Here is a 17008-nt window from a genome sequence, read left to right on the forward strand (position 1 = left end):
AAGTAACTTTCCCCAACAATGAACGTCACATCACAAAGTGAGTTGCTGCCCTACATCATGTTCGTCACCAATCAACTGTATGAAATGTAAGATGAGCTAGGTTTGGTGTTACAAAGCTCAAAGTCTCAAACGCAAAGAGATATTCTTTGTAAAAGTCAAGGCTAAGCCACACCTTCCTAAAACGCTTCGTTCAAGCACGCTCTCACAAATCTACTTCAATGTGCGGGGAGAGTTTCATCACACCGGCCAAATGTTTATGCAAAGAAAGAAGGCGTAACTTTTATTCTCGCTATGTTATTGTTGCCACTGGCACCGCCATGTCATGGAGATGCTGTGTTTTTCGTTGCGAAAGCCAAACTACTTTGTTTGGCCTTCCAGATGACACAATTAGAAAACAGTGGTTAATATTCGACTGTGTATGTGCTGCGCATTTTTCGGAGGACTGTTTCCAGAACCTGGGAGAGTAGCTACAAGATGCAAGTTCAGAATGCAGTGATGCAGAGAGTTTATTTACATGCAGTTATACAAGATATTATTGCTTGACTTCTTTAAGAATCAATATTTCAGATACTATTTTAACGTTTTTAAATATGAATTACGTCACTCTCCCAACTTCCCAAGCAGTATTGTCCTTTAATAAATCTTGCTTATATTTTGTAACAATTTTTATTTTTATTTAGATAAAACTGTAGCAAGATTTACAGAAATGTAAAAGTATAAAACTTGCTTAAATTTAAAAGCTGTTGTTGGTAATATACTTTCTAAATGCTATGACACAGATAAAACACATGATGCAAACATGCAAAGATGGATATTTTATAAGTGTTTTGGCAAAGAAATGTAGACATAAAGATAATTTACACTGCATGTATAATAATTTGGAATGCCTTCTGGATCAGTGCTTTAATTGGCTATTGTTTTAAATACTATATATATGCAACTATATACTTTGTATGGAGCTCTAACAAGATGATGTGTGAGCCTTCACAACATGTTAGCATAACACAACAGGTGAAGCAGGAGAGAAAACTGAAGGTCTCGCATCACAAAGAGCTTTCGTGTATGAACATACAGTGGATTAAAGAGATGCATATCTCCAATGTTAGTCTCATCTCTTTCAGTTTCATCAATTGAGACAAAACACGTCTCATCTTGTGTTGTTTTGTTAGAACTTCCAGCAGTCACCAAACAACAACAGTTTTGCTTTCATTTCTTGGCACCTTGTGAAAAATGAACCTGCAAAATGCCAGGGTTGTCACATGACAGAACTCTCTGCAACAGATCTCAGCATGCCCTGATGGAAACGGTCAAGGTGTTAAACTCACATAAACCGTGAGCATCATTAAACAGTGTTGTAGTCGAGACTAGTTCATTCGAGTCTAAATCCAGGCCAAGACCTATAGGTTTGAATCCAAGTCAAGAAAGACAACGGAAGTGAGTCAAGTCCGAGTACAAAAGCTCCCGAATCCATGCATGGCAAGACTAAAAATGTCAGGTTTTCTGGAAGGATGGACTGAAAATCAGATAGATGCTTAACAAAGACTTATATTGACACTTGAAACAGAAAAGACTGGAGGTGAGCAAAATCTGAAAGAGGAGTCAGACAGGGAAGGGTCCGACCAGAGAGACAGTCTGTATAGTGATCAGGTCCAGAAGACAATAGAGGAGTCAGGCAGGCAAGAAGATCACCATGAGGCGAACAGGAACATAAACCGGGCAAATCAGGAGCAAGGTCAACGGCTAGAGGTCAATACAGCAATCAGGGCCAAGGGATATTCCATCAACCAGAACCAGGGACAGGAGCGAGAGTCAGTACTGGGATGAGCAGTCCATTGACCACAGCGCTAACTGGGCAGAAGACTGGGGAATGTACAGGAGAGTGTCAGGATATCAGTTCATGACTTCAAGCTTTAGAGAGGATGAGTAACACAGAATCCTTCATGCTCGTGCACACACTGAGGAGGATGAGGAGGAGGACTCTTCGACATGTGTGTGTTTGAAGAGAGTGTGTGTGTGTGTCTAACACTCTTTCTGCTCTGCCCCTTTAACTCTATTATTACTAAACACACAGCGCCACCTGTCGCGACAGAGAAAATGTGCAGGTGCATCAAGTTTTAACAGCAAAGGTGTTTACAGTTGAAAGGCTTAATAGTCAAATTCAAATTGGTAATCCAAGCTCATTATTTTAGAGTAAGAAAAAATAAGAATAAAGCATGTGTATAGTAGGCTATATAGAAAAAGTAAATAAATTGAAAAAATAGAAAAAATAAATAAATATGAAACACAGATTGACTCAGTGTAATGTTTAATTTTTTAAATGATCAAAAAAATTCATAGAACTGTATAAAAACTGTTCATCATTATTCATAAACAACTTTAAACATCATGTTGCTGATAGATTAATTATTTATGACCTCAAATTAATAGGGAATATTTTCAATTTATTAAATATTGAAAATATGATCAAATAATTGAATCACATTGCAGGACTGTTTACAGCATCTAAAAATAAAATTTCTCCAGAAATAATAAAACAATGAATAAATGTAAGCAATAGGTTACAATAGAGGGATCAAGCATTCATGAGTTGTCTTTAATGGCATATAATGTGATTAGTTTGTGTTTATCTGTTCATCACATGCATTTGACAGAATATCAGCACATCCTGAATCTTCACTGTTTATTTACACTCAATTCAAGTGATTCATTACAGAGAGATTGGTTTCCTATTATGTTTTTTTTTTTGTTTTTTTTTTTTGGTCAGGCTCACATCTCAGTGTGTTATAATGTTACACATAATAAAAATATCATCAGAAAATATGTACACCTTGATAGAACTGACACTCGTCTGTTTTACTGAAATGTCTATTTTTTCACTTGTTGAGGTTGTAGATACGGAGCCTACATGACATGCGGAAGAATATCGTGGCCACAATATTTAACTAAAATGACTTTAATGCATTTGGCAGATGCTTTCATCCAAAGAGACTTAGCCTACATTGCATTCAAGGTATACAACTGATATTTTCATGCATTTCCTGGGAATCGACCCCAGACCTTGGTGTTGTTGGTGCCATACACCCTTGTGACTCAACAGTAATGTTTGCTCAAACAGTATTGCACACTGAATTTGCTATAGCTTAAACAGTTATACTTACAATGAATTTATGAAAAGAGTTAAACCCTTTTTCATCAAGGCTCACTTTGAGATTCCACGTCTCAGAACTGTTATAAAAACAAACTAATTAAGAATAATTACCAATGAAGGAAGACTGCAGTGCATCATGGGAAATTATCCACACTGTAAAAAGTGAACATGGGTCTAAGTTGGATTATTTGAGTCTATTTACTTAGTATTTCTGCTTTCCTAATCGTAATTGATTATTGTACACTCATTCAACTTGAGCGCATACAGACACTCAAATATCTCACTTTCACCCAAAGTATAATTTCCCTTTAAAAGGATCTCCGCGTCAGACGTTTTTTCTGACGTCATGACGCACGAGCCTGATTTCAACTTCTGTTGCTCAACTGACAACCGCCATTTTCTTTTTCTCTCCGGACTCGGATGAAAAAGGTAGGTTGGAAGTTTATTGTAATTAATATACTCGAAAATGCTACTTTTAGACGTGTTTTAGTTGTTTATGAGTTTATGAGTTAATTAATGTTGTTTGTGAACATGAATACTAACGAAATCGTAATTACCCGAATTTTTGAACGTACGTTTGCGATATTCTCGAGGACAGCGTTACTGAACATGCTCTATGTATACAATATGTTGCATTTACTCGTTTGTTTTATAAAAACGTGTTCAGTTTGGATCTTGGGAGTGTGTGTATAAAATTATTTTTTTTAAATGTATGCCTCCTTAACCGTCTTTGCTGCGCGAGATATTGGAAATGCTTTGGGCGGGAAGTGCTCGGGGAGTGGGATAAAATGCTCGAATTTGATTTCCAGCAGTAAAATATTGATTATGCTTTTAATGTTTGTCTGTTCTTTTATTTGTCTTTGAAATCGTTGGCTTTGATTTATTCATCGATACATTTTTTCGCCCAGAAATATGATGATGATGAAAGTCATTGGGTGCGTCTCAATCAGCTCCCTAGTTAGCAATCAGGGCACTGATCAGGGAGTCAGCCCATTGACTGATTCCCTGATCAGTGCCCTGGCTGCTGAACTAGGGAGCTGATTGAGGCTATGTTTACACGGAAACGATCTGAAGAGAAAACGCAAAATGGTGTTGCGTTATCACTTTTTCTGTGTTCAGACCAAGCGGCAACCTCCCCGTCTCTCTCTTGAAACCAACACGGAAGTGAGTTAAACTGCAATTCATTGACTAGCCGCTTGAGGCTGTTGTCAAAAGGGAGTCAAATCTGTATCTCCCCCATGTTAAAATGCCAAATTTTACAGCAGAAAAAAACGTGTTTACAGCCTGGTGTCTGTATGTTTTTTTGGTCTATACAGCTAAGTTTGCCCTTCATGATAACTGTGAGGGGGGTGAATTTTTTTATAACTCATCCGTTTAGTTGATTAATATTTAAAGTTCTGCATAATTAAGGGTGTGGCGTGGCCACTTGAGTGACAGGTGGATTCCCGCTGATGTCAATGCTAGCCGTTTGTCTGCTGTTAGCCGTCACTTCACCTCAGCAAATTTTAGCTGCTGAACTTGCCATCTCTGTAGTGTTTGTGCTTTTTTTTCGGGATTATTTCATACAATTTAAAACACCCATTACTTCGGCCACGTTTTAGGATTCCGTCGTTGTCGTCGAGTATCGTTCGAGAGAACAACCAGCGCTGTATTTCAGTTGTTTTCCTCTGTGAACATGCACTAAGTTAATGGATGTCTGACAATTTCGTTGGTTTTTGGGGTTTTCAGATTTAAAAACGTCAATAAAGGCTCGTTCGTTCTGCTCTCACGGAACAGATAGATTATAATATGCTTATGTACCGTCAGATGAAATCCTGCAGGTGTCGGCGCTTTCTCCGTCCATGCAAAAAAATGCACATCCTTGAATGAGCGCGGATTTTCTAGCTCATTTACTTGATCTTCATAGGCAGTATATCTATGATTTAACCCATTTGAGAGGCGGCCAAAATCAGAATTTAAAATGGACTGAATAAGCTCTCTACGAACTTGACGAGCGATGCCGCGCTGACGGACCATAGACTATTAAAAAAGTGACTGACATGTATGCACAAATCACTGTCACACACACACACACACACACACACACTCAAGAGTAATATTAACTTAAGTTACTGCATAATACATTTTCAACTAGCAGAATAGTACAGAATCACGATACACAGTCTCACTTGTAGCCACCCAGCTAACACAGTTACGTTGTGAAGACGTAACCGGACCGGACCATATTCGTCGTAGCGACGTGCCACATAACGTTCCAGCAACGTAACTTTGTGATTCCTGTATTCGTCGTGGCGACGTTATAGTGGAACGTCGCAAGAACGTGATGAGTACGTCTTTATGACCAAACTGGCACGTTGCGAGGACGTAACATTAAAGGACCATATAAGTCGTTGCGACGTGCCACATAACGTTCCAGCAACGTAACTTTGTGATTCCTGTATTCGTCGTGGCGACGTTATAGTGGTACGTCGCTGGAACGTGGCAGGTACTTCCTAACGACCAAAATACCACGTCCGCATTTATTTTTAATATACTTCTCACCTTTAGTCCTGGGAATTAAGATGTGCTTGATCGTAACCTTGAAATCCACATTGAACTGATAAATTCAAACATTTCATTCTCTGTAAAACCTTATAAATTCTAATAGGGAATTGTGTAGTTTTCTGTTAATACATTTAGGGATCAATACAGATAATGGAAACCAATACAAACCCCTATTAAATTCTAAATAGAAAATGCCCCAAAACCACACTGCATTAATTTATTAATCAGCATTTATTCAGTGTTTCTTTGTACAAACTAAGCCAATACATTTTGAACATTAACGATTTTTTAACCATGTTAACAAGTAATGAGTACATAAATGTAACATCAATTAATTAAGCAAAAAACATAATCAATGAATAATGTAACCAACTATTAAAATGTTTTATTCTTTTTACTGAAAAAAAGTGTTTGCTATTCTTATTGATACTGCTCTCTATAACTGCTCGCGGAAAAACAATAAAGACCTTAAAAAAAAGAAATGAAAAGATTCAAAATTTTCTTTATTATTAATTTTATTTGCAGAAATAGGTTCAATTGTTTCCTCTAGTGTCCTATGAGGCACCTGCTACAAATGCCTGGTGGTGATGTGCTTCATTGCTTCACTACCAGTAGCTAAACCTGAACAATGCGACAATTATCAAAGTCTATAGTCCTTGAGCTTCTCTGAAGACAAATAAAAAAAAAAAAATTAAAAAAAAAAACATATCGTTCATAAAGAGTAAAGATATGTAAAAGGAACAATATAGATGTCTAGCATTTTTCCTATTATTTCACCCACCAAAATATACATAAAGAGTTTTTTGTTCATGAAAATGAGCATGATGACTGCGTCCCAGCTGTGGAAACCGCTCTTTCAGACAGTGTTGAGGAGGCAGAAGGAGATGATGGAGAGCTGTGGGAGAAGAGGAAGAGTTTCTTTCTTACCCCACCAGCGGAGGGCAGGGTCTTTTGAGACAAGGAGAGGAGGATGGTCTCTGTTGTCTAACTTACGTATTCCTCCTCCTCCTCCTCTTCCTTATCCCGAGCTGCACTGTCACCTCATCGTCCTTCTTAAGGTAGCTAAAAACAGAGGAGTACTTTATTAATGTTGCTAATCTACGGCTTTTAATGCAGTTTTTTGAAAATACAGTAAAAACAGTAATATTGTGAATATCATTCAAATGTAAAATAGCTGTTTTCTATTTTAATGTATTTTAAAATCTAATTTATTCCTGTGATCAAAGCTGAATTTTCAGCATCATTACTCCAGTCTTCAGTGTCACATGATCCTTCAGAAATCAGTAATATGATGATTTGATGCTCAAGAAACATTTATGATTATTATCAGTGTTGAAAACAGTTGTGCTGCTTAAGATTTTTTGTGTAAACCATGATGCCCTTTTCAGGATTCTTTGATCAATATAAAGTTCAAAGAAAAGTTTGAAAGTTAAATCTTATAACATTATAAAAGTCTTTACTGTCACTTTTGATCAATTTAATCCATTCTTGCTATTAATGTCTTCCAAAATCTTACTGACCCCTAACATTTGAATTGTAGTGTACACAAAAACATGAAACAGCATAACTGTTTTCAACATATTAGATAATAATCAGAAAAATGTATTGAGCATCAAATCATATTAGAGTGATTTCTGATGGATCATGTCACTGAAGACTGGAGTAATGATGCTGAAAATTCAGTGACGTCATCGATTAACAGCACATTTATGTTAAATATCAGTTTAAATAAATTAGTCAACTTCCAATCACCCATTGAACTGCCAGCAAAGCCTTTACAAAACGATCATAACCTCTTATCTACACAAAGATGTGATTATAAGCCCAAACTTTTGTAAACAAGAGCTAGGTTAGTTAGCCTACGTTAGCAGTGCCTCTTCTGAAAACGGTTGAGATGCTAACGGACTTTTTTGAAGACACTAAACCATTTCTATAAAGTAAATATTCAACAGATGTGTGTCAATACCACGTAAGAAAAGTGTCAGGAACAGTTGTGTATATTATGTGTGTGATTTTAGAGACTAAACTCACCTGAAAGCAATCGAAAACAACAGCAAGAGAGGGAGCTTTGCTGCTTATCAGGCATGTCGCTGCGCCGTTTCCATGGCAACTCTGCGCCGCTCCAGGGTTTGAAAGCTAACCCGCACGCTCATAAAACACGTCAGTCACGCAGCATTTACATAAATAAACATCTAGAATTAACATTAACAGAAGTAACATTACATAAATACAAATCTCATGAATTTAAAACTCATTTTGAAGTTATTCAAGTTTGAAGTTCAGTTTGAAGATTTTTTTTTTATTGTTGTTTTTACGAACACCCAACCTCCTTAATAATAATAATAATAATAATAGCAATAATAACGATTATATACAACGTTATGACAACGTTGTGAGGACGTCGTGGTAAAGTTCCATTTTTTAGAATCTTCCCAGATAGCACACGCACGTCGCGCAGACATCTGTGTGACGTCGTCGTTTTCATCTGGAAGACGTTTATATTAGGGCGTGTGCTCATATGCTTTACGTCGCCGAGACGTCCTTGCCAGCTGTTAGAACGACGTCTAGGCTATGTAAATAAGACGTAAATAATTTAGAACGTCGGCAATCCGCTCTTATAAAGATGTTCATCAGATGTCCATACATCTCCAAGACATCTGATTTATGTAGCCCAGACATCGTTTAAATATATAATTCCTTCCATTAACAAAATTAATTCCCATAAAACACAGCCACTACAAATGTTCACGCTGTACGAGAACAAACGCAACTTCAGAAGGCGTTTACCACGTTAAACACTGCAAACAAAACAATGTTTCCTAGCAACGGCAATAAACAGCGCTAAAATCTAATGAGAAAACAAAACACTTACAATCTGCTGTCCTCTTCTGTTGCTTGACTGCTTCTTCTAAAAAATACTTGCAAACACGGTAAATATGTAGCCTACTTTTACGTCTTTGGACATACTCTTCCTGCGTGAGTCTACATTAAACCACGTGCTGCTGATGCTGCGTGGAGAAGACGTGTTGACGAGTTGTGAGGAAACATGTGCTTGAGGTATGTATAAAACGAATATAGGCTACTTTTAATACTAATTGTGTGACGTTTGTGATCGGTTATATCTTTAAAATTACGTTATGTTGATTGGTTAGATATGATAATCACCTGTTAGTTATAGAAGTTGTTTTGTGCACGTGAAGTAACCACGCTTTCCTGAACCTAGAATAAAACACGCATTTGCTGTCGTTTTTAGAAATACGTTTATTATAGGCAATATATTTATAATTAATCATTTATATTCATTTTTAATTAATTATAAAAGGCCACATTAACAGAACGCTATGGCTATTCAAATAAAACAATACACTCTATATTACTACAATACACAAATATTAATAACATAAATTACACCCTCCCTGGGGCCAAGCGTAGGAAATCTTTGATGTATTTCTCTGCCTCTGCTTCCGTTGGCGACAGCAGGACGGGATTCCTCATGGCTGAAGCTGCATAAAAAAGAAAAAAGACACTTTACATTTTTTTTTTATCCGAATATATTGGTCAAAGTCAAAGATATCAAACGTGCAGAGTTCATGCGTCAAGCTCTTCCTGAGTGAGTTTACGTAAAACTACTGAAGCTGCGTGGAGAATGTGTCCTGACGAGTTGTGAGGAAAGATTGGCTTATAAATCAAATATTTTTATACTAATTGCGTTTGTGATCGGTTATGTAATAACTTTGAAATTACGTAATGCTAACTGAAATCACCTGTTAGGTAGTGAGCACGTTGTTTCGAGCACGTTTCTGTGGTTGGTCAATACTTATTTAACTGAACGTTTAAACCTCATTTTTAATTTCTTAACAAGCTATTATAATTGCTAGCTATTTTTGAAAACGGCACGTTGCTGTTGGTATTACCACATGTTTGATTATTACCTCACATGAACATGTTAGCAAGTACTTAACGTACCTGACTGGCTAACTTCCCGCCATCAAATCTAATGCATATCTGTACAACATTTGAACTTGCCTATTAAGAGTGAGCCGACGTTTGATGACTTGATTCCCCGCTTGTCTCCTCTCCCGCACCAGTTCAGTTCCCTGGCGACGTTCGTGGTGAAGACCTTGAAGCAGATTCTCCACACGGTCTTCTTCATTGTTGGCCCGCCACTGATGGATAATCTCCTCACCTTCAACAGGTAAATTTTAAGTAATATTTGAGCATATAGATGTACCTCTTCTGTACTTTTCTTAGTATCCGTCAAAAGTTTGGAATAATTCTTATTTTGTAATGTTTTTTGAAAGTCTGTTCATTGACTATAAGAACTGTTTTCTATTTTGAAGTTTCTGCTTTGCAAAGCTGAATTTTCAGCAGCACTTGATCCTTCAGAAATCATTATGCTGATTTGCTGCTCAATAAACCTTTCTGATTATTATCAATATTGAAAACAGTTGTGCTGCTTCATAGTTTTGTGGAAACTGTGATGAACAGTTTTTTGAAACATTCAAAAGTTTAGGTAAGTAACCATTTTAATCAGCAATGTTAAAAAATGACAAACACATTTATTACATTTCAGAAGATTCACATTTCGAATAAATTATGTTCATTTGAACTTTCATTTGAACTTTCTGTTCATCAAATAATCCTAAAAACAGGATAACCGTTTCTTCAAAATTATGAAGCAGCAAAAACTATTTTAACATTGATAATAACCATTATCAATAATTGAGCACCAATAATAATTGCTATTAACCAATCAGAAAAACAGAATATTAGAATATAATATAACACTGAAGACTGGAGTAATGATGCTGAAAATATAGTTTTGATCAGAAAAAATACATTTGACAATATATTAAAATTGAAAGGTTTAATCATATTTAACTGTTGCTGTTTTCACTGCATTTCTGATCAAATAAATTGCAGCCTTGCTGAGCAGAAGAAACTTCTTTAATTATTATTATTCTTTTTTTTTTACAATCTTGATAATCTCAGACTTTTGACAAGCGTGTAAATATGCACAGTACATTTCATTATTAGTTGTAGGTTGAAAATTCAGTTGATTCTTACCATTCTCTGCATAAACCCTCTGTCAACTAAACTTTGTTCCAGCCGGTCTAGCTCTTCAATAGATGCAAGTGGAAAGACGTCATCCTCTTCATCATTCTGCATCTGCGGTAGAATGCGTCTGTTTCCCACTAGAGACTGGACAAGTGAAGTCAGGTGGTTGATCTTCATGTCCATTTTTTCTAGTGTTTCCAGAATTGCCCTTGCTGCAATACAGAAGATCATTTAAATCGATAAATGACTTACATGGTACAATACTCAAGACTGGATTTTGGTAAGTAAAAACTTAAATGCTGATGATGATTTTCATAACAGCATAACATAGTATAATTTGTAGGAAACATACTCTCCTCTCTTCCTTGGTGGTTCCCTGAAGGTCTCAGGACAGAAAAGGTTTGCACTATTGATTGAACAGATAATGTAATTATATGTGTGTATATTTATTTATATATATATATATATATATATATATATATATATATATATATATATATATATATATATATATATATATATATATATATATATATATATATATATATATATATATATATATATATTGTCTTTAAATGTTGTGAATGTGTTTGATTTCCTCATGCCTAATGAATGCTCTTTTACCTTGTGTGTTAGGTGGATCAACACCCCAGCCGGCTCCATGATGCTCTGCCTGAGAGACGCCCACTGGAGCTGAGGAAGGTGGAGTAGGTAAGATTCACTTGTTACCAACACAAGTTAACACACTAAAATATAAAAACGAAAAGCATAAAACAGATTTTTGTTCACTTCTTATAAGAACAGTATGGTTAATTTGTTAATTATTACACTGGCATTACCAACAATCACCAGTCAGTACATCAGTGCTCTTTTGAGTACAGTTAGGACTCTAATATTTCCAAATTTGAGTGTGACTATTCCTGGCACCCCCTGCAGCATTGGTCTCGTCACTTGATTCTGTCAAATCCGTTTGAAACAAGTATAATGTTTATACTTTTGCCTGGCTCCTCACTACTGACTGCGCACGCACCTCCCAAAATGGGTGCAAAATCACAAAATGGATAAAGCGTTTCTACTTGACATGCTCTCTATTGTACAAATCTTTGAAATGACAGGGGGTGACTAGGAGTAGTTGCTCTCCAAAATAGGGATACATTGATATGAAAATTTTGTCCGAAACCGATAACCATTAATTCTTTTATATCTGAAAGCCGATAACGATATATTGGACGATAAATTTAAATCCAAAATTTTATATACTTAGAGAGCCTAATTACATAAACAAAATGCTCTTCATTAAAAGTTTTGTCCTAAACACAACATAAATCAAACATATACAGTACAGAAGCTTAGTTTGAACCAGTCTAATATTCCTTCAAATTAATTTTACACTCATATGGCCAACAAAAAATTGACAACACTTTAGAAATCCAATCGGTTATTCAGATACAGTGGCCACTTAATGTGAACAAATGTAAATGTGCCATGTCCTGATTGGCTAATGATCCAATCTGCTTGATTGGATCACTGTGAAAGCATGTTAATGCCAAGTGTAAACGCAGCCTGTGTCTGGTAAGGACACTGTCAGTTATTTGTTGTTTTTATTTATTTTCATTATTTCTTATCTTACTCTGTGATCTTCCTTGGTGGTCACAATCACCTGAGGGTCTCAGGACAGAGAATGTGTGCTCTATGGAGTGGAAAAGATCATAAAATATACAGTTTTAGATTTTGTTGAAGTGCTGTGAATAAGATTTCTGTTTTTTTTCTCTCCCTTTTCTATTGTAAGTAATGCTCTTTTACCTTGTGTGTTCGGTGGATCAACACCCCAGCCGGCTCCATGATGCTCTGCCTGAGAGACGCCCACTGGAGCTGAGGAAGGTGGAGTAGGTAAGATTTGCTTGTTTCCAACACAAGTTAACACACACTAAAATTAGTAAATGTGTAGTTAACTGAAATATCAGAAAATAATAAAACACTGGATTTGGACAAAGATGGAGAGATTCAAAAAGAAGTGACAACATGTAGAGCAAAAGGACTTTTCTGAATGGTCAGTTGATGAATTTATGTTGCTGATGTGGAGTTAACTATCTTCAATTAGCATATTCTGTCATGATAATCTATAAATCGGTTGTGTGGGAACTGTTTTAAGATGCCTACAGAGTGACTTGCTATTGCATTTGTGTTAGTACTGTATTGCATGTGAAAAGATGGATCCGACAGCTTGAGCGGACTCACAAATGTGCTCTACTACAACAACTCTTCCTATTCTCAACATGTGTTCCCGGGGTCAGGGTTTATGTAATTTTTAGGGTTAGTGATGCCACTAACCCAGGAGGAAGCTTGTGTAGTCCCTACCAGTTTTTTACAAGCCTGTCTTGTTTCCTCCTACTTATTGTAATAAATGCTCTTTTACCTTGTGTGTTAGGTGGATCAACACCCCAACCGGCTCCATGATGCTCTGCCTGAGAGACGCCCACTGGAGCTGAGGAAGGAGGAGTAGGGAAGATTCACTTGTTAAATTTGCAAATTAACACACTAAGGCCTGCTTCACACTCAGCGGGACACATTCATTTCAGAATCTATCTTAACAAGGGTGGGTAATTTTGAGTCATCCCAGTGCCTTGAGTCTGGCTACATTTGTCCAAAAATCATTTTGCAGTTATTTTACTGTAAAGTGCATTTCAATTGCAATTTGAACTGTGATCTGTTGACTGACTCTATTTGAGTGAGGGATGTCAAATTGTAAAATTTACTTAAGTGAATTTATGTGCAGTAATCTTACTCCGTGTTCTTCCTTGGTTGTCCCCTGATGTTCTCAGGACAGAGAATGTGTGCTCTATGGATTGAACACACATATGATGTTATTCAGTTTTATATTGCATTTAAATTCTGTGAATGTGTTTTCTGATTTACTCATCCCTGATTATGCTATTGTACCTTGTGTGTTAGGTGGATCAACACTCCAGCCATCTCCGTAATGGTCTGCCTCAGACACACGCACTGGAGCTGCAAAAGATGGAGTTGCACTTGTAATATGTGTAATTGTGACAGGGCATTACCCCATAACTTACAAAATTCAAAAAAGCATTTTCATTTGAGCATACCCAACAGCCAGATACAACTAATAATTTACCTTGAAAGCTGGGGAGACTCTCACACCAGGTCTGCTGTTGCTCTTCCGTTTCCCTTTGTTGCTGATTGACAAATACTGTTGACAGTTGGGGGGTCATTAGCAATGTTAATTTTGATAGCTATATTTGTTCAGCTGCATGTTTCAAAAATTACATAGTTCAGCGGTTCTTAATCCTGTTCCTGAACAAGAAATCTGTTGAAGTGTACTTCACTTAGGAACATTTATTCACAGATTTTCACAACGCCTCTGCAGGGTCTTCACACACAGACAAAACTTATTAGAGAAGTGTGAAGTAAGATGTAATATACCTCTATAAATAACTACAATTTAAGTGCATGTCTCGTGCACTTTTATGCCCTTTGAATGTAAAATATATGCTCCCTTCGAACTGGAATCCTGTGAAGTCCACAGTTGAATAGTCTGAAGTGATAAGAGATGCAAACAAAATGTGCAGAATGGAGGGTTCCAAGGAACAGGATTAAGAACCACTGACATAGTTGTAGCTTTGAGTAATCATTGTAGGTTTGGTTAAAAAATTTAAAAAGATTAAAAAAAATAAAAGAAAAACTTACAGTTGCTTAAAGGGTTTACAGCTTTGCTCTGGAAAACCTGAGTTTGCACAACAGGACCTAATAATAAGGAAATTTCGTTTATTGTAATCTGGGTGTTATGCACTTTTAATCTTACTTATTTCATCAATCATCAAATCAACCAAATTTCAGAAAATAAAAAATAGTATAATATTGAATGTCATGTATGAATTTTTTTTGGAACTGTCATCATTGACACATGCAGCAAAAGATTGCTGAAGTCAACAGATTTTACTTATAGACTACCAATCTCTCTGTAAAAATAAAATAACGATGCTGCTATCTTTCTAACCCCCCTGTGTTTTGGCTCAAAATCTCTGGTCAAAATAGTAATTTTACAGCCTCTGCAGAATCGTAGATATATATATTTTTTTCGACCTTTGGTTGAGTCGACATGGAAAATGTATTGTTATTCATAGCATTCATTTCATTAACATTTATTTTTTTTAAGTTATTTTCCATTACCTTTTTTTTTGGTGCGTTTTGGAAGTGCTGGAGGTTTCGGTGCTGGAGGAACACTCTCTGTGTCTGCGATTTTTCTTTTTTTAAGGGGTGGTGGTTCTGGTGCCTCATCATCTGATGAGATGTTATCAGAGTATGTTTTCTTTCTAGGAAAACAAAGAAAAAGTACAATTGGATGCTCTTCACTGTTTAAAGTCAAAGCTACGTAAATATGCTGAATGGTCAGAAAGCTCAGAGATTTCATCAAAAATATCTTAATTATTGGATTTTCATGTGTTAAACCATTTATTTTGTCTTTTGTTACTTACTTGGGAATCCTTTTTCTGGCAATTTCAGGTTCTGAATTTATGTCAGATGTGTAGCTGGCCTTCTTCCAGTTTTTGGCCACATTTTGAAAAGATGCTGACAAATGAAATACAGTTTTGGAGCTTTTACATGTTGTTTATTAGAGCTATGTGAGATCACATTTTACAGTGTAGAAAAAAAAAATTAAGATTCTGAACAATGAAATACAGGTATGCTGGGCAAGATCATGTTTAATTTACACAGTATAATTTACTCTTACCTGACTCATGCAGGATTCTGGTTCTGTGACGGGTCCACCCTTTCTCTGGCTGTGGTTCCTCCATGGTTCTGACGCTCTTCAACACCCTGTCAAGGTCTTTATATGGAGGCCACCAGGAGTAGCCGTCTGCGTACCATGACTTGGCAATTGGTCCAGTTGTACCTTCTCCCTCAAACTCCACTATTAGGTACATTTTTTTTTTTTTTTCAAGCCTGAAACCCATATTATTTAATTACTCCAATAAAATTTTCAACTATGTAATTCAAATGCATAAACTATGTTACAAAAAGCACTGATAAAGAATTAATTTTTATGTAAAAGAGGAATTGCAACGAAATGATGTTGATATGGGACAAGAAAAATTTTGTTCTCTATTTCCTCAAACTTGCAGAACTCAACGGTTGTTGAGAGGTCGCCAACTAAATGGATGCCGAGTGTAGAGGATGGTAGAGGATAGTCAAAGAAAGAGTCCTGGTTGTTGAAGGTACTGTAGGCAACATAAACTTCATCCTTGAATGAAATAATGTTCTGGAGCTTAGAAGCTTTGCCGCCAATGTAGATGTGACAGTTTGCCTGGTCTAGTTTAAGAGTGTAAGGGCTTGTCCTCAACTCTTTATATTGTGTCGCCTCATGAAAGGATGCAGGGAGAGGACCATTCTCATGCTGTTTTTTGAGCAGATGTGGCCTGGTTTTCTGAGGTGTTTTGCAGCTTCTTTGCATCTCTGAGAATCTTTTTATTATTTGACTCAGAGGGCATGTTGGTTTCCTCAGAAGTCTTTTGAGTTTGTTTAGGTGATTCTCATACTTGAAAGCACTGAAGTTGTCAAGAATGCCATGCTTTTTTGCATCATCTGCAAGATGTACGAGGGAGTGTGCATTATACGACAAGAACTGTGGACCGTACAGTTGCCCAAAGTGAGTGACAAAAAGAACTAGCATTTCATTTGCGTAATCACAGTAATCATCAATGAAACTGTTGTTGCACAGGATGAAGATTCCCACAAAAAGCAGCATGAAGTTTTTGTACACCTCTGTGCTGAGGAGATCCTTCATCATGACCGGTCCGGTATACAGTAAAAACTGCCTGAACTCTGTTGCCTTCCACCTTTCAATTTCCCTCAGTGCCCTTGGTTTCCGTGCAAACTCCATGGGCACATATCTTCGCGCATTCACCAACCTTTCTGATAATGTGTTTATTTGAAAACCCGACAGCCTACAAGTGAGAGGACCCATCTTCAGCCACAAGTGGAGAAGCCGTCTCATGACTCCGAGGCACACGAGGTGCATGTAGTCGAGGGGGAAGCCAGAGACCATATCCAGGGACGTTTCTTCAAGGGGTGAGGTACCACGGTGATGATCAGAATCGGTTTTGTTTCTGAAGCTCTCATTTGTTCTTCTAGGCAAGTCACTTCTTGGAAATGTCATCCTGTTTTCCAGGTACACGCCATCCTCTGTGCATTTTTCGCATCCATGATAGCCTGTGTGACCTTTAACATTTTTCAGGA

The 17008-nt window shown here is 36.8% G+C and overlaps 1 protein-coding gene across 1 annotated transcript; it reads right to left on the reverse strand.

Annotated features, from left to right (window-relative positions):
- Positions 1 to 11321: 11321 nt before the first annotated feature.
- Positions 11322 to 15696, reverse strand: LOC307148538 (uncharacterized protein; the record flags this gene model as incomplete). The annotated part of the gene is made up of 10 exons (XM_079854146.1): positions 11322 to 11443; positions 12381 to 12440; positions 12554 to 12622; positions 13536 to 13589; positions 13691 to 13759; positions 13887 to 13961; positions 14459 to 14515; positions 14942 to 15084; positions 15247 to 15340; positions 15504 to 15696. 10 exons carry the CDS (start codon positions 15694 to 15696, stop codon positions 11322 to 11324), a joined length of 936 nt encoding a protein of 311 aa, XP_079710272.1.
- Between the last annotated feature and the right edge of the window lie 1312 nt (positions 15697 to 17008).

Source organism: Squalius cephalus (assembly GCF_949319135.1).
Source record: "Squalius cephalus genome assembly, chromosome: 20".
NCBI classification, from domain to species: domain Eukaryota; kingdom Metazoa; phylum Chordata; class Actinopteri; order Cypriniformes; family Leuciscidae; genus Squalius; species Squalius cephalus.